Source organism: Heterodontus francisci, chromosome 3, assembly GCF_036365525.1.
Source record: "Heterodontus francisci isolate sHetFra1 chromosome 3, sHetFra1.hap1, whole genome shotgun sequence".
NCBI lineage: Eukaryota > Metazoa > Chordata > Chondrichthyes > Heterodontiformes > Heterodontidae > Heterodontus > Heterodontus francisci.
The window spans coordinates 190,166,620-190,194,608 of NC_090373.1; the positions used below are offsets into that span (position 1 = coordinate 190,166,620).

Consider the following 27,989-nt stretch of genomic DNA (forward strand, 5'->3'; position numbering starts at 1 on the left):
TGGGAACAGTGACACCACGGTGACTGGCAGACCCCAAGCTCTAAATGAAGCCATGATACTGTTTAAACCTTACCTCCTTTCCCCCCAACAAGTCTTCGTTCCAGATTGTAAATTCCTCCATGATGTAGTTCCTCCTCTTCACCAACCAGTCTTCCATTATATTTCAGGTAAACATCCACAATGTGGAAGCCCTACATTAAAAGAATTAAGTTGAAATAAAATATAAAACACAGGTTTCTTAATTTCACATATCTATTTCATTCTATATGTATAATTATTTCACACACAGGTCAGGCAGGGAAGGAGGGAACAGCAGAGAGGTAGAGAGTTCCTAAGCTCTGGAATTTCACACCTAAACCACTACATAACATAAAAATACAAACTAGGAGTAGCAGTAGGCAATTCAGCCCCTCAAGCCTTCTCCGCCATTCCATAAGATCATGGCTGATCTGTTTGTGGACTCAACTCCACTTTCCTGCCTACCCCAATGACGTTTGACCACCTTGTCAAGAATCTATCTCTGCCTTAAAAATATTCATATAAGAGCTGGAGTAGGCCATTTGGGGCGGCATAGTGGGGTTTGCACCGCAGCCTCACAGCTCCAGGGACCCGGGTTCGATTCTGGGTACTGCCTGTGTGGAGTTTGTGACCGCGTGGGTTTTCGCCGGGTGCTCCGGTTTCCTCCCGCTGCCAAAGACATGCAGGTGATAGGTAAATTGGCTGTTGTAAATTGCCCCTAGTGTAGGTAGGTGGTAGGGAACATGGGATTACTGCAGGGTTAGTATAAATGAGTGGTTCTTGGTCGGCACAGACTCGGTGGGCCGAAGGGCCTGTTTCAGTGCTGTATCTCTAAATAAATAAATAAACACTGAAGCACCTTGGGAATGTTTTACTACATCAAAGGTGCTATATAAATGTAAGCTGTCGATGTTCTTGTGTCAGGGTTATAGGGTTACTGTCTCCCTGGAATTAGAACAGAAAATGTTGGAGATACTCAGTGGGTCAGGTTCTGTAGAGAGAGAAACAAAGTTAACATTTCAGGTTGATGACAGAACTGGAAAAAGTTAAGCAATGTAGGTTTTAAGCAAATAGAGGCAGGGAAAGCTGGGAAGGAGAGAACAAAAAGAATTGTTTGAGATAGGGTGGAAGATGGGAGAGATTAAATGACAAAAGGGATGATGGTGCTCAACAAAAGATGGCAATGGGGCAAAGGAACAAAAGATGGGTCTACAGGAGCTGTAAATGGGAATAGCAGAATTATTACCAACAACTGCCAACAATAAAATGGAGGCAGAGGTTATGATCTGAAATTGTTACACTTAATGTTGAGTCCAGAAGGCTGTAAAGTGCCTAACCAAAAGATGAGGTGCTATTTTTCGATCTTCTGTTGGGTTTCATTGGAACAGTGTAAGTGGCTGAAGTCAGAGGTCAGAAAGTGGGGCAACTAATTAAAATGACAGTCCACTGAAAGCCCAGGGTCACACTTTCGGACTGCATGGAGTATTCCGCAAAGCAGTCACCCAATATGCATTTGTTCTGCCCAATGTAGAGCAGACTGCATCGTGAGTAGTGAATACAGTATACTAAATTGAGAGACGTACACATAAATCACCGGTACGCCAGGGAGAAGTGATTGACGCACTGGATGGTATTAAATTAACAAGTGTTAGATCTCCTGCGTTTGCATGGGAAGATACCGTGGGTTGGGGAGTGGGTGATTGAGGAGTGCACCAGAATGTTGCAGAGGGAATGGTCCCTTCGGATTGCTGAAAAGACAGGGAAAGATTTGTTTGGTGGTGGCATCATGCTGGAGGTAGCAGATGATGTGTTGGACGTGGAGGCTGGTGGGTTGCAAGATGAAGACAAGGGGGTACCCTATCATGGCTCTGGGACTGATGGGCCTTCTTTACCGTCATTCCTGGGGATAGACTACTGTTCAATATCCACTATAAACCATTAGCTCCCACAGCTACGTCCACGATTCCCCCCCCCCCAGGGAGACAGCCGCTCCACCCATCCCTCTTCCCCGGGGGGTAACAACCATTACCCCCACAGTTACCCGCCCGCCCCGAACATCCAGCGTCTCTTGTGCTCCTGCCACTCCCAGTCGGCCGGACAGAGAGTCAGGAGGCGCTGCTCCCGGAGGCTGCCTGAGGCCCAGGTGAATTCGGTGCCCGCTCACCTCCTGCTGGCAGCGGCGCTGCTTGAGCTCCAACCCGGAGGAGCCGGCCGGCAACGCCACAGCAGAGAGCCGGGAACCGGAGCTGCGCAGCCATACTTCCATGGCGACCACCGAGAAGCCTTGCACCTGCGCACAAACACACACGGCGTCCACCGCGATACGCGCTGACGTCTGAACGTCGACCGCACTGACGCGCAGCGAGCGCTGCCACGTGACCGCGCCGCACGGAAAGTCCGCTCACGCACTTCACGTCACGTGATGCATATGCCGCTTCGCGGAAAAAATTATTCCCGCGCCACGTGATGGTGGTGAAGCAGGCAGTGGGGATGAACCCCATTCAAAACTCTGCCTTACTCTCTCAGGTCTTTATAAAGCAAACGAGGAATTTGTACATTTTTGAGCAATGTTTCATGCACCCCTCCAATACAATATTTATATTGGTATCAATTTGTATCCATGTAAAGGCTGTTGTGGAGTGACTGGGGGGCCATGACACAATGCACTAAATGAAGAACAAATTCCTGGTTTACTTTGTGAGAATAAGAAATACTGATATGTTGTTTCTACAGCTTGTGGAAAGTTACCAAGAAATCATTTGTACACAACATAATGAAATCACTGAAAAAGAGAACTGATAAGGGTATGTAAGTGGAGACCTTAAGACAGTACATCACTGAAAAAGAGAACTGATAAGGGTATGTAAGTATAGACCTTGGGACAGTACATCACTTAAAAATTGTGCTTAGGCAGATAAAAGAGAAACAGCAAGAGTTAGAACAAAGGATGTAGTGAATAAGAAACTGCCCCACTAAGATAAAGGCTGACAGCTGCAAGTTAAAACACACAATGGAGAGCCAAATAAGGTAAAACAAAAACAAGAGTTAGGGGCTAGAAAGTTAGAGTAGGGGGAGAAGTAAACAGAGGAGGAGACTGTAGCAACCATAGGATAGGTTAGTGTCATAATACGTTATAACCAATAATGTAAAATAAAGGCGTGGACAAATGGATTTGTATTGTATAAACATGAACTGAATATGTTGATCGGTGTGCCTGCTTGTAGGACACCCGATCTTGCAAGAACGTTAAATAAACTTACTTCTTCAGAGTTTGACTTGGTGTAAATTATTATTAAGTGGGCTACGTTTCTCACAACTTCATGAAGACTCAGAGGGGGAAAGGCAACATTAGTGGACAGAGAGACAAACTTAATGTTTCAGATCAATGATCTTTCATTGGAACTTCCCATCTGAAACTTTAACTCAGTATTCTTTTTCTCTCTCTCTCTCGCCTGGCCTGCTAAGTATTTCCAGAATTCTCACTTAATTTCTGATTTACAGTATCCACAGTATCTTGCTTTTGTATTGAACTCAATATTGAGTCCAGGTGGCTGTAAAGTGCCTAATTGAATGATGAAGTGCTGTTCCTCGAGATTCAGTTAAGATAATTGATTGTAGTTAACCAATATTAAGAGAAGAAAGAAACAAAAGAAAGGTCTGGCACTATTTTTTAAAAAGGCAGAAAAATCCTGATCAATATTTATCCTTCATCTGCCATCATTAAAACAGATTATCTGGTCATTAACACATCGCTATTAGTAGGAGCTTACTGTGTGAAAAATTAACTACTGTGTTTCCGACATTAAACATTACACTAATGGCCACACCTCTAAAGTACTTCATTAGCTGTAAAGCACAGTGGTGTGTCATGAAAGGCGCTACAGAAATCCAAGTCTTTCTTTTCAAAATGCTGACAGGTAATGAGGATGTCAATGATGAGGGGGCAGAGATTTAAAGTGATTGGTAGAAAAATTAGAGGGGAGATGAGGAAAAACTTTTTCACCCAAAGGGTGGTGATGGTCTAGAACTCACTGCCTGAAAGGGTAGTTGAGGCAGAAACCCTCAACTCATTCAAAAGGAGTTTGGATATGCATCTCAAGTGTCGTAAACTGCAAGGCTACAGGCCAAATACTGGAAGGTGGAATTAGAATAGGTGGATCATTTTTCGGCTGGCACAGACACAATGGGCCAAGTGGCCATTTCTGGGCCTTAAACTTTCTATGATTCTATGGTTCTAAGTGGGAGACCTTATAGGGGTATATAACCTATTAAAGGAGAGCAAACGTAATGCCACATGGAATGGATTTCCAGGCTGGGGTGTAGAGCCATTTAGTAGATAGTAGATACCATTTCTCCTCACCACATGAGCTATTCAGTGGCAGTGGATACTGGTGGGAAGCAAGAACCATGGCCCTTTTACTCTCTGCAGCCTAATTGGAGTCTCATTGTCAGCCCAGCTAAAATCAGCAGAGGCTGTAGAAGAAAGCTGGAATGTTCCTGGTTTGTAAGACAATCCTACTGCATTACTGGAGCTACACAGACAAAAAGTTCTCCTGACAATTTGACCAACATTCTTCTCTCAACCAACATGCCCCAAACAAAGATTAACTCATCATTTGTCTCATTATGGGATCTTGCTGTATGCAAATAGCTGCTCCATTCACCTACATAACAACAATCACTGTATTGCAAACTAATTCTTTGTATGTGAGGAATTTAGAGATATTTTTTAGACATGCCATGACTTTCATTATAATGGAAAAAGCTTATAATGGGAGGTCTAGTTTGGCCGAGTAGAGAAATGAGGTGTCTCCCGCAACAGATCTTAGTGGGAAGATTAATGTGATGTCTTCCATGGTCATGGCCACAATGCACTTTGGGTAGTCCCTCATCTTCCACTTGTTGAAGAAGGGTCACTGACCCGAAACGTTAACTCTGCTTCTCTTTTCACAGATGCTGCCAGACCTGCTGAGTGGTTCCAGCATTTCTTGTTTTTATTTCAGATTTCCAGCATCCGCAGTATTTTGCTTTTATATTTTGCTCGATGTGGATTCGGTTGAGCAGTGTCCATTGCCTTTGAGGGAGGTGGAAGCCAGGGAACTCTTCTGTTGGGTCAGTGATGAGGTATTTGTTCTTTATGCTGCATGCATCCCATGACTCTGTTCACCTGGATAGTGGGTTGAAACCAGCTGCTTGAATATTAGCTGCTGTTTCCCAGAATGGCCAGCCTGATTTTAAGTGCTTTCTAGGTCTTTGTGAATGGGAAGGTTGATGTCGCTGACGATTTTTTCCATCGTATGGAGCAGGATGGTGTTGTGCTGAATGGCAGGCAGGGAAATATGGGACAGCCCTGGGAGCCATTCAATTGGAATGGACTTCAGCATCTTTGACATTGTTCTCATGGCAACGCTTAGCTGCACAGCCACAATCTTTGTGTGACGGCTGCAGGACCATGAGGCGGAGCAGCATTCTGCAGCAGAGTAGACTAGGATCACTGTTGCGGTGCAATGTTTTAGCTGTACTACTCCATGACATTCCAATGAGTTTCCAGATCAGGTTCACCCTAGTTTTTATTTTGTGGCTGGTGTTGACGAGATGAGGCCGATAGGTGAGTTCTGTCCAGAATGGGCCTGTATTCTCTAGAGTTTCTAAGAATGAGAGGTGATCTCAAGAAACTTTCAAAATTCTTACTGGGCGTGTAAGGGCAGATGTGGATAGGATGTTTCCTCTGGCTGGTGAGTCTAGAACCGGGGACACAGTCTCAGAATAAGGGGCAGGTCATTTATGATTAAGATGATGAGGAATTTCTTTACTCAGAGGGTGATGAATTTGTGGAATTCTCTACCCGAGAGGGCAGTGGAAGCTCAATCATTGAGCATGTTCAAGACAGAAATCGATAGATATCTGGATACGAATGACATCAAGGGATATGGAGATAGTGGGGTGTAGAGGTAGATGATCAACCACGATCTCCAAGCAGACTTTGGCATACCATTGTTGAGCCATCATTTGGGACATGCGAAGGCATTATGTAAATAAAAGATCTATCTAACCGCCACCTAATAAGTATCTGCTTCTTGTCTCCCAGCGCATGGAGTTCAAAATCTTTGACCTTTGTTCTAAGCCCCTCCATGGTATCATCCTACCTTATTTATTCCAATCTTGCCATCTCAGCATCCCAACCTGTGCCCTCTATCCACTGGTGGCCTCCTGTGCATCCAACCTTTCTCACTCCATCATTCCATTGTCGTGGTCCTACTCTCTTGAACTCTTTTGCTCTTGCTCTCTCCCTACCTTTAAAAGCAAAACTTCTGCCACCGTACACTTGGCCATCTCCCTTAACTCTTCAACTGCCACACAAAGTCTGGATCTTGAGACATTTACAACATTGGCAAAAAGAAACAGAGGTGACAATGAGTTGTTATAATCTGGATTGCACTGCCTGAAAGTGCAGTGGAAGCAGATTCAATAGTAACATTCAAAAAGGAATTGGATAAATACTTGGAAAGGAAAAATTTGCAGGTTTGTGGGGAAGGGGCAGGAGTGTGGAACTAATTGGGAAGCTCTTTCAAAAAGCTAGCAGAGACACAATTGGCTGAATGGCCTTCTTCCATGCTGCAACATCCTAATTGTCTATGAAAGCACTTGTATATCCATAAATTTTCATGACATTTTTCCAACTCATTTAAACTTATAATTTGGTTTTGTTTCTGTTTATGTGAACAGTTCCCAGGGATCCATTGGTTACAATTATCCAATGGGGAGCTGGGAGATGAGAACCAAATGTTGTAACGTTGTTGCTTCTTTGCTTCATGAACAAGCTCTCCCCACGATAGTGAAATTGTATACCTGGTAGATCTGTGAGATGTATTCCCCTAGAGACAAGATCTAGCTGAAAATGAGTGACAGATGTGTTCATGCATTTGCATGAAATTCCTGCTGTAACTAAGTTGTTATCCCATTTTTCTTAAACACATCTGTTACCAATGTTGCATAGATCGATCCCAAACCCAAAGCTGTTTAAAACTACTCTGTACTTTGTGGTGGTATTTTTATGACTCATTGGTCAATGCATCACATGATGTGCACTTAAGACCTTTTGGAGATGCGATAAGGCATTACATAAATGTTATTTAACAACAACGTGTATTTAAATAGCGCCTTTAATATGTGCCAAGGTGTTTCACAGGAGCATTATTAAACAAACTATGACACAGCCTTATAAAGAGATATGAGGACAGATGACCAAAAGCTCGATCAAAAAGGTAAATTTTAAGGAATGTCTTAAAAGAGGAAAGCAAGGTAGAGAGGTGGAGAGGTTTAGGGAGGGAATTCCAGAGCTTATAGGCCGAGGCCTCTGAAGGCGTGGCCACCAATGGTGGAGTGATTAAAATCGGAGATGCTCAAGAGGCCAGAATTAGAGGAGTGCAGCTACCCCGGAGGGTTGTGGGGCTGGAGGAGATTACAGAGATACGGAGGGACGGATTTGAAAACAAGAATGAGAATTTTATAATCGAGACATTGTTTCACTGGGAGCCAGTGTAGATCAGCGAGCACATGGCTGATGAGTGAACGAGATTTGGTGCAAGTTTGGACACAGGCAGCAGAGGTTTGGATGCTCTCAACTTTTCAGAGTATAGAATGTGGGAGGCCAGCCAGGAGTGTGTTGCAATAGTCATGTCTGGAGCTAATGAAGGGTTTCAGCAGATGAGCTGAGGCAGGGATCAAGACAGATGATGTTATGGAGATGGAGATAGGCAGTCTTAGTGATGGTGTGGATATTTGATTGGAAGCTCATCTCAGGGTCTAATATGGCATCAAGTTTGCAAATAGTGGTTCAGTCTCAGACTGTTGCCAGGGGGAGGGATGGAGACGGTAGCTAGGGAGCAGAGTTTGAAGCTGTCTGTCTTTCCAATATTTAATTGGTAGAAATTTCTGGTCATCCCTTCACCACCGACCCACAGTGGCAGCAGTGTGTACCATCTACAAGATGCACTGCAGCAAAGCACCAAGGCTCCTTAGACAGCACCTTCCAAACCCGCAACCTCTACCAACTAGAAGGACAAGGACAGTAGATGCATGGGAACACCACCACCTGCAAGTTCCTCTCCAAGTCACACACCATCCTGATTTGGAACTATATTGCCATTCCTTCACTGTCGCTGGGTCAGAATTAACTGTCTGATAATTTTGCAACGGCAGAGGTGTTGAGAGAGAGGTGGTGGTGAGGTAGAGCTGGGTGTCATTGGCTATGTGTGAAAAATAACGCTGTGTTTTTGAATGATGTCACCGAGGGGCAGCATGTAGATGAGAAATAGGAGGGGGTCAAGGATAGATCCTTCAGGTCACTAAAGGTCACAGTGCAGAGGCGGGAAGAGAAGCCATTACAAGTGATTTTCTGGCTTGGATTGGATATGTAAGAATGGAACCAGGTGAGTGCCGTCCCACCCAGCTGGATGAGGGAAAGTTTACATTTGTCACCCACATAGGATGTAATTTGTGACTTTGATTAGGGAAAAAACCTACAACACAGGTTTTTCGGCCCAATCAGCTTGTGTCAGTATTTACCCCCCACAGGAGCAAATAGTCCTAATCACATTTACCTGCCCATTTCCCATATTCCTTCAACATGCATCCCTTGAAATCTGAACTCTCTCTCCCACAAGAGGTTGCGTAAATGGAGTTCAGGTACAGATCAGCCATGACCTAATTGAATGGCCTACTGCCGTTCCTATGGAAGCCCGTTCTTTCGCTCATCGAACCAATCTAATCTTGGACGTTAACATCGTTTCAGCCTCAGCCTCCTGTTTGTCTCAGGCTGTGAGTGGTGCTGGTTGGAACACAAAACCGGCTGTACTCTCTTGTAGGGCATAGAATATTAATGTGATCTTCCTTAGCCTGAGAGGAAGCATGGCTGCTTGGAGCAACTAGACTAGGATTACCAACTCTGGTTGTACATATTCTTGGAGATGGCATCACATGACCTCCTGCCTCCAACTGTGCCATTGGTTGCCTGAAACACGAGTACTTTCAGTGCACCACTTTCCCACAGTTAATTGGAAAGCAAATAGACTCATTACCAATGGGATGATTGTTGACGGTTGGTCAGCCTTTATTCCCATGTGTAGATATTTTTATAACTATTAAATCAAAGGGTTCAATGAAAAGCAGAATTTTTAAAATGCCCTTATGATTTATTCCTGGGTTAGCTGTCAGCAGTGCCTTGAAGATTAATCTTTTGAGTCTTGGAGACTCCAGGACAATCCTGGAAGGTTGGTAATCCTAGTTTACCAGCTGGGTACCCAAAGAGCTGCAGATGCCCATTAAAACACAGGCCAGGATGAGTCACTATAGTCAGTGGAAGAGGAGGAGAGAAAACTGATGCTGGGTGTGAAATCAAGTTTATACACTGCTTGAACTTATGTCAAGCAAGATAAATCTTTAATTCTTGCAGGCTTTTTTGTGCTCGTTTACCACACAATGGAGGAAGGAGGGGAACCCTGTCAATTGACATTAGCTATTTGGTTTTGCAGGATGGGGGAGAAAGGGTTTATATTCCTTTCCAGGCTCCATCACTTCGTCCTTCTACACGTAGTATCTAAGCTATGCATTGCTCCCATTGCAGTGGGTGTGTGTTTATAAGAGACAGGCCTGGGCGCGGGAGCTTCTGGGAAGGCCTCAGTCAGCCATATTCTTCAATTGTGTTTTGCAGCGAAAGGGGATTTTTAAAATAAATTGCAAAAGAGGCTCGCGCGGGGGAGACAAGACAGGGAGGAAAAAATAGAGCAGGTAAGTGGCAGCATGTTGCATGGATGCATTAGGTGACAACTTGTAAAAATCTTGAACAAAGTGTCCTCCTCTCTTCCCCATTTTGCATTGACTTTGCATCCAGCTCTTTGTTAAAGCTGGAGCTGTTGTAACAAACTTTAAGGTGTCCATTTTGTGGCGGAAACATTGTAGCAAATTCGCGCGAGCTCCCGGGTCAACGTTCCATTTCTGGCTCGCTCGCCTCTGCTAGTTTTGTGTGTCTCTGTCTCTTGCAGTTTACTTTTTTAGTCCTTTTTAAATTTTATTTTAGTGAAATGCTAACCGTGTAAACGGTTTTATTTCGTCGAATAAGCTATATAAGAACTGGGATTCTTATTTCCGAAAAATGGGTTTAAATTTTTTTTTTGCATTAATGTTTGATGTAGATTTATTTTTCTTCTTAAAAAAAAAATGCTTTATTTATATTTTGCTTTAGTTTCTTCGCCTCCAGCTGTTACAATGCTTCACCATCTTTGTTCTGCCTCTTTCCTCTTGTATCGCCCATTTTAAATCTAGAGTTGTCTTTGAATCTGCAGCTGCTTCACTCAGCCAGGAGGGAAGAGTTTGGTTTTTGTTTTGTTTTTTGGCGGGGTCGGGGAAGGTTAAACTTGTATTTGTTTTTGATCTTTTTTAAGATTCCTGACAGGAAATCCCCTTCGTGCAGCTGATGCCAATGATATTCTGAGTCTCTGTTGCTGTCTAAAACTAGGCAGGTTAGGTCAGTTGGAGCAAGGATCTTGCTTCCTATTGGGTTCCTCAGGCGTTTCACTCAATATACACCAGGGTGAGAGGTTTGTATATTTTTTGTGTGGGTTGGATCTATTGATTCTCAATTTCAATTGCTTGAAAGTCATGTTTGCACATCAAATGGCATCTCTACAGCAGAGCCTGACTTCCTTATCATTATTACTCACCAGCACAAGTGGCTGGTATTTACAAACAATAGGAAGTGAACACTCTCCTGACCAAAAATAACTTGCTTTTTGCCAAAATTTCAAAAACAAACTGACAACACCTTGGGTGTGTCTGCCCAAGTTTTGGAATTTCCAGCCCATACCTTTTCACCCTTCCTTTTTGAGACGCTCCTTAAAACTGATCAAGCTTTTAGTCACCTGTACCTAATATCTCCTCATTGGCTCAATGTCAGATTTTGTCTGATGTTTTTGAGAAGTATCTTGGCTGTATAACTGTAAAAGTGCTATGTCAATGCAAGTTGTCTATCTATTTTCCATTGCTGGTAATGCAGACTGTTTGTTTCCCAACTGCTCAATTTTTATACAATATGCTTTAAGTTTCCTTATTTTGTTTTAACTATTCAGTGCGGATTGGATGTGGGGGGTTTACTTATTTTATTTATTTAGAGATACAGCATTGAAACAGGCCCTTCGGCCCACCGAGTCTGTGCCGACCATCAACCACCCATTTATACTAATTCTACACTAATCCCAGATTCCTACCACATCCCCACCTGTCCCTATATTTCCCTACCACCTACCTATACTAGGGGCAATTTATAATGGCCAATTTACCTATCAACCTGCAAGTCTTTGGCTGTGGGAGGAAACCCACGCAGACACAGGGAGAACTTGCAAACTCCGCACAGGCAGTACCCAGAATTGAACCCGGGTCGCTGGAGCTGTGAGGCTGCGGTGCTAACCACTGTGCCACCCAAATTAGGACATTGACCAGGTTCTGCTAGCAGCTGACATAGGCTGCTTCATCGTTGGAGATGTGAATGGAGCTCATCACTGGATAGTAAACAGTCTGACCTCTGATCTTATGAGAGAGGGAAGGTCCTTGAAGTGGTTTACGATGGTTGGGCTGACAACACTGACCTTGAACTCCTGGGCGATGTCCTGGGGCTGTGATGTTTGGCCTCTGATGGCCACATCCATCTTCCTTTTGTGTCAGGATATGGCTCCAGCCACTGGGGTGTTTGCCCTGAAATCTCCATCTACCTCAGTTGTGCTCAAACTCCTTGATGCCATCCTTGGCCATATGCCCGCTTGATGTCAGGTCTCCTCTGGCATTCAGCTCTAGTGTCCCTGTCTGGATTAAATCTGGGATAAGGTCTGGAGCTGAGTGGTTCTGGCAGAACCCATATTGAGCATTGGTGAGCAGTTTGTTAGTGAGAAGGTGTCACTTGATGGCACTGTTGATAACTCCTTCCATCACTGGGTAGTAATTATTCATATGGAAGCTCATGGTAGGCCATTTGACTGTGGAGGGCATCACACTTGGGGCTTGTTTCTATTTTTATTTGGTCATCAACTGAAGTTCTCACAGTCAGCAGGAGGCACTGGACAACCATGTCAAGAGGGATCTAGGCCTGGCCAATTTCAGCAGCATTCTGTAGCTAACTCTGCACATGTCAAGAATCTGACCTGCCCCTCCCTGCTCCTCCCTACCCCTCCCTATCCTGCACTCCCCACAAAAAGCTTTTTCTTCCTTTTCAGTCTCCACCTCCAGCAAAGTGAGATGTTCCACATAAAGGGGTTTATGGATCAGTTTAGGTTTTCCACTTCAATTGCACTCCAGTGCAATGTTGAGAGGGTGCTGCACTGTCAGAAATGCCTGCCCTTCCAGATGAGATGTTAAACTAAGGAATAAAAACAAGAAATGCTGGAATCACTCAGCAGGTCTGGCAGCATCTGTGGAAAGAGAAGCAGAGTTAACGTTTCGGGTCAGCGACCCTTCATCGGAACTGACAAATATTAGAAAAGTCACGGGTTATAAGCAAGTGAGGTGGGGGTGGGGCAAGAGATAACAAAGGAGGTCTAGATTGGACCAGGCCACATAGCTGACCAAAAGATGCTGCCAGACCTGCTGAGTGATTCCAGCATTTCTTGTTTCTATTTCAGATTTCCAGCATCCGCAGTATTTTGCTTTTATTTTAGTGTTAAACTAAGGATATGTCTGTCTGCTTCAGTGGTTCAAGTGAATGTTAAAAGATCCTGTTACAGCGTGAAGCGGCTGTTGGAAGCACATAGCCAGGTTAATAGACTGGATAGATAGGTGTCAAATGACATTTAATGCAGAGAGCTGTGTGATGATACATTTTGGGATGCCAAACTAAGGAGCGGACATAAACTTGTGGCAGACTCGGAACGAATGGATAACTTTGGACCTATGGAGTTGAGAGATGGGCGTAAGAGTGTTGAAGTGAGCTCCTCTCATCCTTTTTTTTTAATAAGGAGTGGAATGTATTCCAAGTAATACTCAATTATTCTGCTTGGCTCACAGAGTCGAGCAGTTATTCAGTAAACACAGGGTGAAGTTAAAATATAATTATGCTTGCTGACCAATATTGGCTGCTGATCCAGCAATGTTTTAAATATTTATCCTGGTTTTCAAATCCTTCCTCCCTATTTCTGTAACCTCCAGCCCCTTTGCGATTACCGCGCTCCTCCATTTCTGACCTCCACCATTGGCAGCGATATACCTGTCTAGGCCCCAAGCTCTGGAATTTCCGCCCGAATCCTCACTGCCTCTCTTCTTTTTACGATGCTCCTTAAAACCTAGTTCTGAACAAGCTTTTGGTCGTTTGCCCTGATATCTCCTTATGTGGCTTGGTATCAAATTTTGTTTGATAACACTCCTGAGAAGCACCTTGGGTCATTTAATCATGTTAAACATGCTATATAAATGCAAGTTGTTGTTGCTGCCAGAAGATTCTTGTAAATTTCAGCCTCCAGGTCACAATGGAATGCAAGTCTTCCTTTTTTTGGGGAATACTCTTGCCTGATGTGGGTGGACCCTGTGTTTATGTTTTTTAATGGGTGCTTGAGTTTTAGTGTTGATCATTGTTTGAATCCAATGTTGCGGTTGTTTTCTGTGTACATTGGCAGTCTGCACAGCTGTAGAATTGGCCGTGTGCGCTTCTGAAGCTGCTGGTGATCATCTGTTGCTTGATGGGATTGGGAGAGTATTGGTGTTGGTGAGCATCCCAAGCAGTGTGGCTCCATTCGGCCCATCCTACCTGTGCCAGCTGTTCAGAGCTATCCGATTAATCCCACTCCCCTGTTTTCACGTAGCTTTGTAATTTTTTTTCCTCCTTCTAAATATTTATCTCCATGTTCATACTATCTGCAACATGTTGAACTGAATGAGCCCCTGATGGAAGTAAAGGGCTTAACTGAAGAATAATTTTGTTGGCAGGGGATAATCTGGTGTCACTTGAGATATATATAGAGTAGCAATGTTGTTGGATGGGATTGAGATGACAGCATAAAGTTGTGAGGTCAGTGTTCATCTGAACTACGCTTATTAATTTCCATGTGAATTTTCTCTTGAAAGAAGCTCCAACACTTGCTGCAGAAGTTTTCCTTTTGCAGGTGTCAGTAATGTTGAGCAATAGAAAGCAAGCTGGCTGTTTATAGATGTATTTTGGTGCTTCCTGCTTGGCTCGGTGAGTTTATCCAGGGAGTTTCTACACCACAGAGATCAGGAGGGCTCCAATTTCGAGTCCTGGTCTCTGCTGAGCTAGCTGACCTGGTGCCCAAGTTAGAGGAGAGATGCCATTGACCAGAGTTCTGGCTCATTAGCTCCGCCCAGTGATTGCGTAGTGTGCACAGGTTGAAGCTCATTGTCAGGACTCGCAGGTAAAAGAATAATTACTTGGGTGGAGTATTGGAGAGTGATTGACATTTCAAGCTGGTTGGTAACATGCCTGTTTAGCTGTAGATCATGTAAGCCATTAGTGGAAATGGGCGGACGGGCCATGAGAGTACTGTAGAGTAGTGATTATGTTGCTGAACTTGTAATTCAGAGGCCTGAAAAATGTAAGTGTGGGTTCAAATCCCACCATGGGCAGTTTGACAATTTGATTTCTTTAGTTTCTTTTAAACAGAAGTGGTCTGGAATCAAAAAGCTGGTAACAAAGTGAACATGAAGCGGTTGGATTGTTCAAAACAATCCTTCAGTGAAGGAAATTTGCCTTCCTTACTCAGTTTGGTCTGTGTGTGACTCCAGTCGCACACCACCACAGTTTACTATCTCGAGAATTAAATTTTATAAAATCTAGATGCACTGAAGGATAATGACAACTTTGTAAATTAAATTCCCACTGCATTGGAGGCAATCCTATTGGTTGTCTCGGTGCTGCCCTTACAGAAGGTACAGTGCAGTGATATCCTAAAATTATCTCGTCCTCTTTGTATTGCAGGCCCTAGGTCAACTCGGAAGGAAGGAAAATGGCTCGTACCAAACAAACTGCCCGTAAATCTACTGGTGGCAAAGCGCCAAGGAAGCAGCTGGCAACTAAAGCTGCCCGTAAAAGTGCGCCATCTACTGGTGGTGTGAAGAAGCCTCATCGTTACCGGTCAGTGACTGAACTGTTAATGAGGGGGGGTTTGAAGCTTAGACTTGGGCTTGAGCAGATCTCCACTTCTCCACTCTATTATCCTGTTGATTCTTGCCAATTCTCCTGCTCCAGCATCCAGGGCAAGGGGTGAATCACACAGTGTCACTCCCAATCCCTCCCATTGCCCACAAATGGTCCCTTAATCAGTAGGGCTCACTGAATCCTGCTCAGGACTGACCTGAGTACCACTGAAGTCAATCCATGGCTCCCCAGTGCCATCCGAAGCAACTCACTAAATCTCAGAGCTGTCAGAATTTTCCCAACTGAATTATAGTGTCTGGGAAGAACTGCCCCTAAAGTGTTGTGAAAGCACTGATGAAAAGTTAAAGCAAAAGTTTCCATGATCAGAAATGGATCTCCATGTTTAAGACAAGGCACAGCGATTTCAGGTTGGGGGACTAGAGGGTGGTGGAATTTAAAGAGTAAATTGATTGTTTTCTTCCATTGTATTTTTGAGAGTTTCTGTTTTTTCTCTGTCATTTTATGGGATATGTGACAACACAGGCTCATCGGACCTTACCAGAAGCATGCCATTGAAAGAGCTATCAATTAATTTCACTTCCTTCTGCTCTTTTCCTGATAGCCCTGCATATTCTTCCCCTTTAAGTATTTATACAGTTCCCTGTTGAAAGTTTACCTGATTCTGCTCCCACCATCAGTGTATTCCACATCTGAACTCTTAGCATCACAGACTGTCCTTCCTGATGAAGGCAGCTTGGACTGTGGAAGTGGGGTACCTGTTACTGAAGGGCTGTTTTCTTATGTGTGAACAAGGTATCCCAATTCAACCCCTCAATCTACTTATGTCAAAACTAAATCAACAATTCTATTTTTTTGTTTAAATCATAAAAATGTGCGTGGGTTATTCTGAAATATGATTGTGGCAGCTACAACTGGAACCCACTGATATAACCTGCCTAACCTTCTCTCCCAGCCCGGGTACCGTGGCCCTCCGAGAAATCAGACGCTACCAGAAGTCCACTGAGCTTCTGATCCGCAAGCTTCCCTTCCAGCGCCTCGTCCGTGAAATTGCTCAGGACTTCAAGACAGACCTGCGCTTCCAGAGCGCTGCCATTGGCGCTTTGCAGGTGATTTATTTATTTTCTCTCTGAAATTTTCCCCCTTATTCAAGGTGATAACTCCTTGCCCATGAGGGTGTGTGGGGGGAGGAGGGGCAGCGAGGGTAGAGATTGGCAATCTGTAATTTTCACATGTGAGACTTGACGTTGAGTACTCAACCAGAAGGCCTGACATTGTCCTCGCCTGCTGTGTATTGAAAGTGTCAGCCGTGGCTCAGTGGGTTATATTCTCACCTAGATACATGACCCACTCCAGAGACTTTAGCACGTCATTTAAAAAAAAATAAAAATTCATTCATGGGATGTGGGCGTCGCTGTCCAGGCCAGCATTTATTGCCCATCCCCAATTGCCTTTGAGAAGGTGGTGGCGAGCTGCCTTCTTGAACCGCTGCAGTCCATGTGGGGTAGGTACACCACAGTGTTGTTAGGAAGAGAGTTCCAGGATTTTGACCCAGCGACAATGAAGGAACGGTGACATAGTTCCAAGTCAGGATGGTGTGTGACTTGGAGGGGAACTTGCAGGTGGTGGTGTTCCCATGTATGTGCTGCTCTTGTCTTTCCAGTTGGTAGAGGTCGCGGGTTTGGAAGGTGCTGTCTAAGGAGCCTTGGTGCATTGCTACAGTGCATCTTGTAGATGGTACACACTGCTGCCACTGTGGGTCGGTGCTGGAGGGAGTGAATGTTTGTAGATGGGCTGTTAATCAAGTGAGCTGCTTTGACCTGGATGGTATCGAGCTTCTTGAGTGTTGTTGGAGCTGTACTCATCCAGGCAAGTGGAGAGTATTCCATCACACTCCTGACTTGTGCCTTGTAGATGGTGGGCAGGCTTTGTGGAGTCAGGAGGTGAGTTATTCGCCGCAGGATTCCTTGTCTCTGACCTGCTCTTGTAGCCACAGTATTTATATGGCTACTCCAGTTCAGTTTCTGGTCAATGTAACTCCTAGGATGTTGATAGTGGGGGATTCAGCAATGATAATGCCGTTGAATGTCAAGGGGAGATGGTTAGATTCTCTCTTGTCGGAGATGGTCATTGCCTGGCACTTGGGTGGCACGAATGTTACTTGCCACTTATCAGCCCTAGCCTGGATATTGTCCAGGTCTTGCTGCATTTCTACACGGACTGCTTCAGTATCTGAGAAGTCACGAATGGTCCTGAACATTGTGCAATCATCAGCGAACATCCCCACTTATGGCCTTAGGATTGAAGGAAGGTCATTGAAGTTCATTACCTGAAGACAGGAGCGGCTGCAGCTGGCGGACCTGGGCAGAAGCTGATCCAGAGTGGGAGCTGCGGTGGCTGGCGGACTTGCTCTTCCCCTCAGCGCGCGCTGAGACTCAAAAAAAAACTGTGACATCACGGGAAATCTGCAAGGTGATTGGTTGTGTGAGTAGCAGCTGTTAATGTATTTAAATAGCTGAAAAAATAAGGGAACATTTTTTTTGTTGAAAAAAAACCTCTGGTGAGTACTACTAAAGTTTTTTTTAATTCAGTGTAACTTATTAAGGACTTTAGATTGTAGTGGGTAGAACAAGGCCCCTAGTGTAATTAGTATTTTTTAATTAAGGCAGTAACTAGTTAATCTAAGGGTAAGTCATGGCAGGAGAGCTCAACCCCGTGATATGCTCCTCCTGCGCTTTGTGGGACCATGTGTGCAGGAAGTGTATCCAGCTGCAGCTACTGGCTACCCGCATTACAGAGCTGGAGCTGCGGGTGGATTCGCTGTGGAGCATCTGCGATGCTGAGAAAATCGTGGATAGCACGTTTGGTGAGGTGGTCACACCACAGCTAATGGCTGCAAAGGCAGAAAAGGGATGGGTGACCACCAGACGGAGTAGTAGGTGCAGGCAGGCAGTGCAGGAGTCCCCTGTGGCCATACCCCTCTCAAACAGATATACCGATACTGTTGTGGGGGGGGGGGGGGGTGACCTCCCAGGGGATAACAGCAACAGCCAAGTTCGTGGCACCATGGAGGGCTCTGCTGCACAGCAGGGGAGGAAAAAGGGTGGCAGAGCTATAGTGATGGGGGATTCTATCGTAAGGGGTACAGATAGGTGTTTCTGTGGCTGCAAACGAGACTCCAGGATGGTATGTTGCCTCCCTGGTGCTAGGGTCAAGGATGTCTCTGAGCGGCTGCAGGACATTCTGGAGGGGGAGGGTGAGCAGTCAGAGATAGTGGTACACATTGGTACCAACAACATAGGTAGAAAGAGGGATGAGGTCCTGCAACAAGAATTTAGGGAGCTAGGTAGCAGATTAAAAAGCAGGACCTCAAAGGTCGTAATCTCTGGATTACTCCCTGTGCCACGTGCTAGTGAGTATAGGAATAGGAGGATAGAGCAGATGAATGCGTGGCTGAGGAGATGGTGCAGGAGGGAAGGCTTTAGGTTCCTGGATCACTGGGTCTGTTTCTGGCAAAGGTGGGACCTGTGCAAGTTGAACGGGTTGCACCTGAACTGGAACGGGATCAGCATCCTTGCTGGGAGGTTTGCTAGTGCTGTTCGGGTGTGGGGGGGGGGGGGCGTGGGGTTTAAACTAATTTGGCAGGGGGGGATGAGATACAGAGTGGAGTGACAGTAGGGGGATGAGGCACAGCCAAATATAGAAGAGAAACTGAGTCAGTCTGGAAGGCAGAGCAAATATAGACCTGTTAAGGCAAGTGAAAAATGCAAGGCTGAATTGCATATACTTTAATGCAAGGAGTCTTACGACTAAGGCAGATGAATTGAGGGCATTGATTAGCACATGGGATTATGATGTTGCTATTACAGAGACATGGCTGAGGGAGGGGCAAGACTGGCAACTCAATATTCCAGGGTATAGAATCTTCAGGTGTGATAGGGGAGGGGATAAGAGGAGGTGGTATTGCACTGTTGATCAAGGAGTCAATTACTGCAGTAAGAAGGGATGATATCTTAGAAGGTTCCTCAAGTGAGGCCATATGGGTAGAACGTAAGAACAAAAGGGGGGCAATCATTTGGCTGGGAGTGTACTATAGGCCTCCAAACAGTCAGGGAGAGATAGTGGAACAGATATGTAGACAAATCTCAGAGGTGTAATAATAGTCGGGGATTTCAACTTACCTAATATCAACTGGGATAGTCTTCGTGCAAAAGGCTTAAAGGGGGAGGAATTCTTAAAATGCATACAGCAGAGCTTTTTGAGCCAGTATGTAGAAAGTCCTACAAGAGAAGGGGCAGTACTGGACCTGATCCTAGGTAATGAAGCTGGACAAGTAGTAGAAGTATCAATGGGGGAGCATTTCGGGGCTAGTGACCATAACTCTGTAAGATTTAAGGTAGATATAGAAAAAGACAAATTCGGGCCAGAAATAAAGTTACTGAATTGGGGGAAGGCCGATTTCAATTGGATAAAACAGGATCTGGCCAAAGTGGACTGGGAGCAGCTACTTGTAGGAAAGTCTACATCAGGCCAGTGGGAGGCATTCAAAGAGGAAATAGTGAGAGTTCAGAGCCAACATGTTCCTATTAAGATGAAGGGTAGGACCAAAATGTCCAGGGAACCCTGGATGTCAAGGGATATAGAGCATTGGATCAGGGGGAAAAAAAGGAGGCTTATGGCAGATTCAGAGCACTGAAAACAGCAGAGGCATTAGAGGAGTATAGAAACTGTAGGGGGTACTTAAAAAGTAATTGGGAGAGCGAAGAGGGGACATGAAAAAACATTGGCGGTCAATATAAAGAAAAATCCTAAGGTGTTTTATAAGTATATTGAGGGCAAGAGGATAACCAGGGAAAGAGTAGGGACCAAAGTGGCAATCTGTGTGTGGAGCCGGAGGACATAGGTGAGGTTTTAAATGATTACTTTTCATCTGTGTTCACTATGGAGAAGGACCATGTAGAGATCAGGGAGGGGGGATTGTGATATACTTGAACATATTGACATTGAAAGGGAGGACGTATTAGCTGTTTTAACAGGCTTAAAAGTGGATAAATCCCCAAGCCCAGATGAGATGTATCCAGGCTGTTGTGTGAGGTAAGGGAGGTGATAACAGGGGCTCTGATACAAATTTTCAGATACTCTCTGGCCACAGGAGAGGTGCCAGAGGACTGGAGGACAGCAAATGTGGTGCCATTATTCAAGAAGGGTAGCAGGGATAAACCAGGTAATTACAGGCCAGTGAGTCTAACATCAGTGGTTGGGCAACTATTGGAAAAAATTCTGAGGGACAGGATTAATCTCCACTTGGAGAGGCAGGGATTAATCAAGGATAGTCAGCATGGCTTTGGCAGGGGGAGATCATGTCTAACTAACTTGATTGAATTTTTCGAGGCGGTGACTAGATGTGTAGATGAGGGTAAAGCAGTTGATGTAGTCTACATGGACTTCTGTAAGGCTTTTGATAAGGTCCCACATGGGAGATTGGTTAAGAAGGTAAGAACCCATCGGATCCAGGGCAATTTGGCAAATTGGATCCAAAATTGGCTTCGTGGCAGGAGGCAGAGGGTGATGGTCGAGGGTTGTTTTTGTGATTGGAAGCCTGTGACCAGTGGTGTACCACAGGGATCGGTGCTGGGACCTTTGCTGTTTGTAGTGTACATTAATGATTTAGACATGAATATAGGAGGTATGATCAGTAAGTTCGCAGATGACATGAAAATTGGTGGTGTTGTAAATAGTGAGGAGGAAAGCCTTAGATTACAGGACGATATAGATGGGCTGGTAAGATGGGCTGAGCTGTGGCAAATGGAATTTAATCCTGAGAAGTGTGAGGTGATGCATTTTGGGAGGACTAACAAGGCAAGGGGATATACAATGGATGGTAGGACCCTAGGAAGTACAGAAGTTCGGAGGGACCTTGGTTTACTTGTCCATAGATCACTGAAGGCAGCAGCACAGGTAGATAAGGTGGTTAGGAAGGCTTATGAGATACTTGCCTTTATTAGCCGAGGCATAGAATATAAGAGCAGGGAGGTTATGGTGGAGCTATATAAAACGCTAGTTAGGCCACAGCTGGAGTACTGTGTACAGTTCTGGGCACCACACTATCGGAAGGATATGATTGCACTGGAGAGGGTGCAGAGGAGATTCACCAGGATGTTGGCTGGGCTGGAGTGTTTCAGCTATGAAGAGAGACTGAAAAGGCCAGGGTTGTTTTCCTTAGAGCAGAGAAAGCTGAGGGGAGATATGATTGAGGTGTACAAAATTTATGAGGGGCAATGATAGGAAGAGACTTTTTCCCTTAGCGAAGGTGTCAATAACCAGGGGCATAGATTTAAGATAAGGGGCAGGAGGTTTAGACGGGAATTGAGGAAACATTTTTTCACCCAGAGGGTGGTTGGAATCTGAAATACATTGCCTGAAGGGGTGGTAGAGGCAGGAACCCTCAACATTTAAGAAGTATTTAGATGAGCACTTGAAACGCCATCGCATACAAGGCTACGAGCCAAGTGCTGTAAAATGGGATTAGAATAGATAGGTGCTTGATGGCTGGCACAGGCACGATGGGCCGAAGGGCCTGTTTCTGTGCTGTATAACTCTGACTCTATGAAGCAGCTGAAGATGGTTGGGCCTAGGACATTACCCTGAGGAATTTCTGCAGTGATATCCTGGAACTGAGATGATTGACCTCCAACAACCACAACCATCTTCCTTTGCACTAGGTATGACTCCAACCAGCAGAGAATTATTCCCCTGATTCCCATTGACTTCAGCTTTGCTTGGGCTCCTTGATGCCATATTCAGTTAAATGCTGTCTTGATGTCAAGGGCAGTCACTCTCTCCTCACCTCTTGAGTTCAGCTCTTTTGTCCATGTTTGAACCAAGGCTGTAAGAGGTCAGGAGCTGAGTGACCCTGGTGGAACCCAAACTGAGCATCACTGAGCAGGTTATTGCTAAGCAAGTTCTGTTTGATGGCACTGTTGATGACACCTTCCATCACTTTACTGATGATTGAGACTGATGGGGCGGTAATTGGCCGGGTTGGATTTGCCCTGCTTTTTGTGTACAGGACATAGCCGTGCAATTTTCCACATTGCCAGTTGGATGCCGATGATGTAGCTGTACTGGAACAGCTTGGCTAGGGCGCGGCCAGTTCTGGAGCACAGGTCTTCAGTACTATTGTCAGAATATTGTCAGGGCCCATAGCCTTTGCAGTATCCAGTGCCTTCAGTCGTTTCATGATATCATGCAGAGTGAATTGAATTGGCTTCTGTGACACTGGGGACTTCAGGAGGAGGCTGAGATGGATCATCAACTCGGCAATTCTGGCTGAAGATTGTTGCAAATGCTTCAGCCTTATCTTTCGCACTGATATGCTGGGCTCCCCCATCATTGAGGATGGGGATATTTATGGAGCCACCTCCTCCAATTACTTGTTTAATTGTCCACCACCATTTATGGCTGGATGTGGCAGCACTGCAGATTTAACCCGTTGGTTACGGGATCTCTTGGCTCTGTCTATCGCATGCTGCTTATGCAGTTTGGCACACAAGTAGTCCTGTATTGACTCTTCATTTTGAGGTATGCCTGGTGCTGCCCCTGGCATGCCCTTCTGCACTCTTCATTGAACCAGGGTTGGTCTCCTGGCTTGATGGTAATGGTAGAGTGGAGAATATGCCGGGCCATGAGGTTACAGATTGTGGTTGAGTACAATTCTGCTGCTACTGATGGCATCCAGGAGGTGCTGTGGGAGGTGCTGTGGGCCCAGTTTTGCATTGCTAGATCTGTTCAAAATCTATCCCATTTAGCACAGTGGTTGTGCCACACAACACGATGGTATCCTCAGTGTGAAGGTGGGACTTCGTCACCACAAGGGCTGTGCGGAGGGCACTCCTACCAATACTGTCATGGATGGATGCATCTGCGGCAGGCAGATTGGTGAGGACGAGGTCAAGTATGATTTTCCCTCTTGGTTCCCCCACCACCTGCCGCAGACCCAGTCTGGCAGATATGTCCTTTAGGGCTCGGTCAGTAGTGGTGGTACTGAGCCACTCTTGGTAATGGACATTGAAGTCCCCCCACCCAGAGTACATTCTGCGACCTTGCCACCCTCAGTGCTTCCTCCAAGTGGTGTTGAACATGGAGGAATACTGACTCATCAGCTGAGGGAGGGCGGTAGTTGGTAATCAGGAGGTTTCCTTTTCCATGTTTGAACTGATGCCATGAGACTTCATGGGGTCCGGAGTTGATGTTGAGGACTCCCAGGGCAACTGTAAACCACTGTGCCACCACCTCTGCTGGGTCTGTCCTGCTGGTGGGACAGGACATACCTGGGGATGGAGATGGTGGTGTTTGGGACATTGTCTGTCATGTATGATTCTATGTCAGGCTGTTGCTTGACTCGTCTGTGGAACTTTAACCTATTGAGTATTGGCCTTCATACTATGGGAAGCATATCGAGAGGGTTTAATGTTAGATTCACTAGGATGCAGCCTGGTATAAGGAAATATGAAGTAGTACTTCGGAGAGGGGGCGGCGGGGGGGGGGTGCGCAGTGTGGGAAATAGATTTTTTTCTTTAGTGTAGATTATCGAGAGAGATGATAGAGGTATTTGAATATGATGTGAGGCTGGGACAGGTTAAATAGAAGCAGACAATTTCCAGTAGCCAAGAGGCCAGAGATCGGAGATTAAATGCAAAGTATTTGGAGTAGAGGGGAGGAGAAACTACTTTCGATAGAGATATGAAGCTGTGGTATTCACTTTAAGGTTGAGGTATAAACTATTGTCAACCTTCAAGATTAGATTGGATAGCTGGATGAAGGGAACAGGATGGCTAAATGTGTTTAGGACTATTTTGTGGTGTGGAGGGTAAACACTAACATGGGCTGAATGGTCTGTTTCCATGTTGTAGATTCTATGTATTTCAGGAGATTGGGGTACGTTGGTTTGGATGGTGGATCTTTGTATTGTACATGAATGCTATTTAACTTTTTGTTTTTCCCCCCCTGCCGCACCCCCCCTGCATAGGAAGCAAGTGAAGCCTATCTGGTGGGACTGTTTGAAGACACCAATCTGTGCGCTATCCATGCCAAGCGTGTGACGATCATGCCAAAAGACATACAGTTAGCTCGTCGCATCCGTGGGGAGCGTGCGTAAACATCCCATTACCTTGGGCAGGGGGCAGGGGGTGTTAGCATTGAAATCTTCCCCCATAATCCCAACTTTCATCCTCCAAACCTCCTTCCTGCCCCCCAAAAAATAAAAAAATAATTTAAAATCAGCCTATTCTTCCTATCTGGTAGTAGTCAGTGGTTGTTTTCTCATTTTATTTCCTTGGGAGGTGGGGTGGGTGATATGGGGGGGGGGGGGGTGAGTGGGGGATATGACGGGAGAATCGGTGTGAGCGGGAGGAGAGTGGGGGATATGGGAGAATGGGGGTGAGTGGGAGCAGAGCGGGGGGGATATGACAGGTGAGTGGGGGGATATGACGGGGAGAATGTGGGAGACATGCAGGGGGCAAAGAGAGAAGAGTTGGATATGATGATGACGGGGGAAGTGTGGGTTGTGTTGGGAGAAGGGAGGAGTGTGGGGGATCTGGTTAATTGATGGGGTCCTGAGCTTCTGTCTATTTTGAACGTGAATGGGTGCTAGGGAGCAGGTGGTAGAATGATCTCAACGAAAGCTGCTCTGGGTATTCTCGTTCATACCTGCATGGATCTTCAATGTGGAAGGGAGAGTGAAATTAAAGAGCAGACCGATTTATGTATTTGATTTTTTTCCTTCTTTCGTTTTCCAACGATGCAGCTTTGAAAATATTTTAAAACAATTTTTGATTTCTGAACAACGCCAGCATTTGGGAGTTCTTTTTTATATAGTACAAACTTAAATTTCTTATTGGATCTGAAATATAAAATTTAATATTTTTCATAAAGTAGATCCCATTGTTTGCTTTACTTTTTATAAGAGATGTTTTTGGTGTATTTGGTAACTGTTTTTAAATATTTGTGTGTCCTCCTGTGCTGTTTCCAGTAAGGTTTTCCTATTAAAGTATTTGAAACGTAATGGTGTTGGGTGTGAATTCTTTTTTTTAAAAAGATCTGTTATAAAGTCCCCACTGCATGTAATGGTTGTATTCATACAAACATGCTTTGCCAACAATGCACAATGGCCAGAAGAACGCAATAGGTAGCAATACATCATAATATTGTCTTCACTCATCAGCAGCTGCGGTTTCCTGACCCACTACCTACGCCTTACCACTGGAATCGAGCCCTGCAGCCTCACGAATATGATTCGATAATCAGTGAGCTGCTCGCTTGTTTTGCAAGCCCATAGCTTTGATCTAGGGGCTGAGTCAATAAGTTGAGGCATTCTGTTGCTCGTGACCCTGAATAATTCACAAAGTTGTGGAGCAAAACTATGAGGTGTGAACTTGAGTAAGCACAACTGTTTATGCTTGTAAAACAAAGGGCACCTGAAACTGAAATGTAAAGGGCTAATGGTTATCGCTATTTTGGCCGATAGTTTTCAACATGAATGTTTTTAAGTGGCGGGAACTGTAATTTAAAAGTCTTGCAATGCCTTCAGTGCCATATGTTTTATGTAAGCATCTTACATTATAAGTGTGGACATGGAAATTAATAATGAAACTATAAAATTAAGGCCAGAATGTGTGATTTTAAAATGGGAGTTGAATTACATCCGTGCATTTGTCTCCTGTCCTCATCTGAAGACCACACTTAATCTCTACTTCCTGTGTGAAAATGCTATGGGAGATACAAAAATAAAGTCAGTCAACTGTGGCTAACAAAGGGGGTTAAGGATTGTATAAGATTTTTTTTTTAAAAAGGCCTGTTAAGTTGTCAGAAATAGTAGTAAACCTGAGGATTGGGAGGATTTTAGAATACAGCAAAGGAGGACCAAACTAACTGAAAGGGAGAATAGAATATGAATGTAAACTAGCAAAAAACATAAAAATGGACTGTAAAAGCTTCTGTAGGTATGTAAAAAGGAAACGCGTGGCTAAGACAAATGTGGGTCCATTACAGGCAGAGTCAGGAGAATTTATAATGGGGAATAGAGAAATGGCAGAGAAGCTAAATGATTACTTTGTGTCTGTCTTCACTGAGGAAGATACTAGAAATCTCCCAGAATTAGAGATCGAAGGGATTAGGGAGAATGAGGAATTGAAGGAAATTAATGAGAAGGTTGTATTGCAGAAATTAGTGGGGTTGAAGGTTAATAAGTCCCCGGGACCCAATATTCTACACCCCAGAGTTTTGCAAGAGGTAGCTAAGGAGATAATGGATGCATTGATGATCATCTTTTAAAATTCTATAGATTCTGGAACGGTTCCTGCAGATTGGAAGGTAGCAAATGTCACCCACTATTAAAGAAGGGAGCCTTACATCAGTAGTAGGGAAAATGCTAGATTCTATTCGAAAGGATATGATAAATGGACACTTTGACCATGTCCAATCAGATTATTATCCATGTGGATTTATGAATAGGAGATCATGTTTGACGGACCTCTTGGAGTTTTTTGAGGATGTTACAGAATTGATAAAGGGGAGTCGGTGGATGTAGTATACTTGGGTTTTCAGAAGGCTTTTGATAAAGTCTCCCACAGGAGATTGGTTAGTAAAATTAAAGCACACGGGATAGGAGGTAATATACTGGCAGAGATAAAGGATTGGTTAACAGGCAGAAAGAGAGTAGGAATAAATGGATCATTCTCGCATTGGCAGGCTGTGACTCATGGGGTACCACAGGGATCAGTGCTTGGGCCCCAACTGTTCACAATATATATCAATGATTTGGGTGTGGGGACCAAATGTAATATTTCCAAGTTCACAGATGACACAAAACTGTGAGGAAGATGCAAATCAGCTTCCAGGGGACTTGGTGAGTGGGGAAGAGCGTGGCAGATGGAATATAATGTGGGAAAATGTGAGATTATCCACTTTGGTAGGAGGAAGAGGTGTGCAAAGTATTTTTTAAATGGTAAGAGATTAGAAAGTGTAGATGTGCAAAGGGACCTGGGTGTCCTCGTCAATAAGTTACTGAAAGCTAACATGCAGATGCAGCAAGCAATTAACAAGGCTAATGGTATGTTGGCATTTATTACAAGAGGATTTGAGTACAGGGGTAGTGTTTCAATTGTATAGAACCTTGGAGTAATGTGTGCAGTTTTGGGCCCCTTAGGAAGGATATTATTGCCTTCGAGGTTCACCAGACTTGTTCCCAGAATGATGGGACAGTCCTATGAAGAGAGATTGGGGAAACTTGGCCTGTATTCTCTAGAATTTTGAAGAATGAGAGGTGATCTCATTGAAACCTACTAAATATTTAAAGGGATAGACAGGGTTGATGCAGGTAAGATGTTTCCCTTGGTTGGGGAGTCTGGAACCAGGGGACCCAATTTCAAAATAAGGGGGAAGCCCCTTAGGACAGAGATGAGGAGAAATTTCTTTACTCAGAGGGTTGTGAATCTTTGGAATTCTCTAACCCAGCGGGCTGTGGAAGCTCAGTCATTGAGTATGTTTAAAGCAGAGATTGATAGAATTCCGAGTACCACTGATATAAAGGGGTATGGGGATAGTGTGGGGAAAAAGGCATTGACGTGGATGATCAGCCATGATTGTATTGAGTGGTGGAGCAGGCTCGATGGGCTGAATGGCCAACTCCTCCTATATTCCTAATAGTTATATAGGAAAATTTGCATTTATTTCGTATCTTGTCATATCGCAAGAGTGTCTTATGGCGGCTCGCATCCACTATGTAACTTCACGCAGAAGAGGTGTTTGAAGTGCTTTGGGTTTG

The 27,989-nt window shown here is 44.6% G+C and overlaps 2 protein-coding genes across 3 annotated transcripts in view; one reads left to right on the forward strand and one right to left on the reverse strand.

Moving 5' to 3' along the window:
- The window catches only part of sde2 (SDE2 telomere maintenance homolog (S. pombe)), a 70,145-nt gene extending 67,815 nt beyond the window's left edge, over positions 1-2,330 (reverse strand). Inside the window, exons 1-2 of the mRNA XM_068027927.1 lie at positions 2,183-2,330; positions 74-191 (exon numbers count right to left, since the gene is read on the reverse strand). Of these exons, the coding sequence (XP_067884028.1) occupies positions 74-191; positions 2,183-2,284 (220 nt within the window). The 5' untranslated portion in view covers positions 2,285-2,330. The remainder of the gene's footprint in view (positions 1-73; positions 192-2,182) is intronic.
- A 7,362-nt stretch (positions 2,331-9,692) lies between these two features.
- LOC137365406 (histone H3.3A) lies at positions 9,693-25,229 on the forward strand. Of its 2 annotated transcripts, none has more exons than XM_068027929.1 (4): positions 9,693-9,807; positions 14,990-15,145; positions 16,122-16,275; positions 24,195-25,229. In XM_068027929.1, the coding sequence occupies exons 2-4, from the start codon at positions 15,018-15,020 to the stop codon at positions 24,321-24,323; spliced, it is 411 nt and encodes a 136-aa protein (XP_067884030.1). In that variant the 5' UTR covers positions 9,693-9,807; positions 14,990-15,017; the 3' UTR covers positions 24,324-25,229. The 2 variants fall into 2 exon arrangements, with proteins under 2 accessions (XP_067884030.1, XP_067884031.1); XM_068027930.1 differs by lacking the exon at positions 9,693-9,807 and adding an exon at positions 10,516-10,609.
- Positions 25,230-27,989: the final 2,760 nt, after the last annotated feature.

Excerpts from the sequence above, each read along its gene's own strand:
- LOC137365406 (XM_068027929.1), top strand. The coding sequence starts at position 15,018 with ATGGCTCGTACCAAACAAACTGCCCGTAAATCTACTGGTGGCAAAGCG. Across the intron at positions 15,146-16,121 it reads AAGAAGCCTCATCGTTACCG|CCCGGGTACCGTGGCCCTCC; the intron begins GTCAGTGACTGA and ends CTTCTCTCCCAG. Across the intron at positions 16,276-24,194 it reads CTGCCATTGGCGCTTTGCAG|GAAGCAAGTGAAGCCTATCT; the intron begins GTGATTTATTTA and ends CCCCCTGCATAG.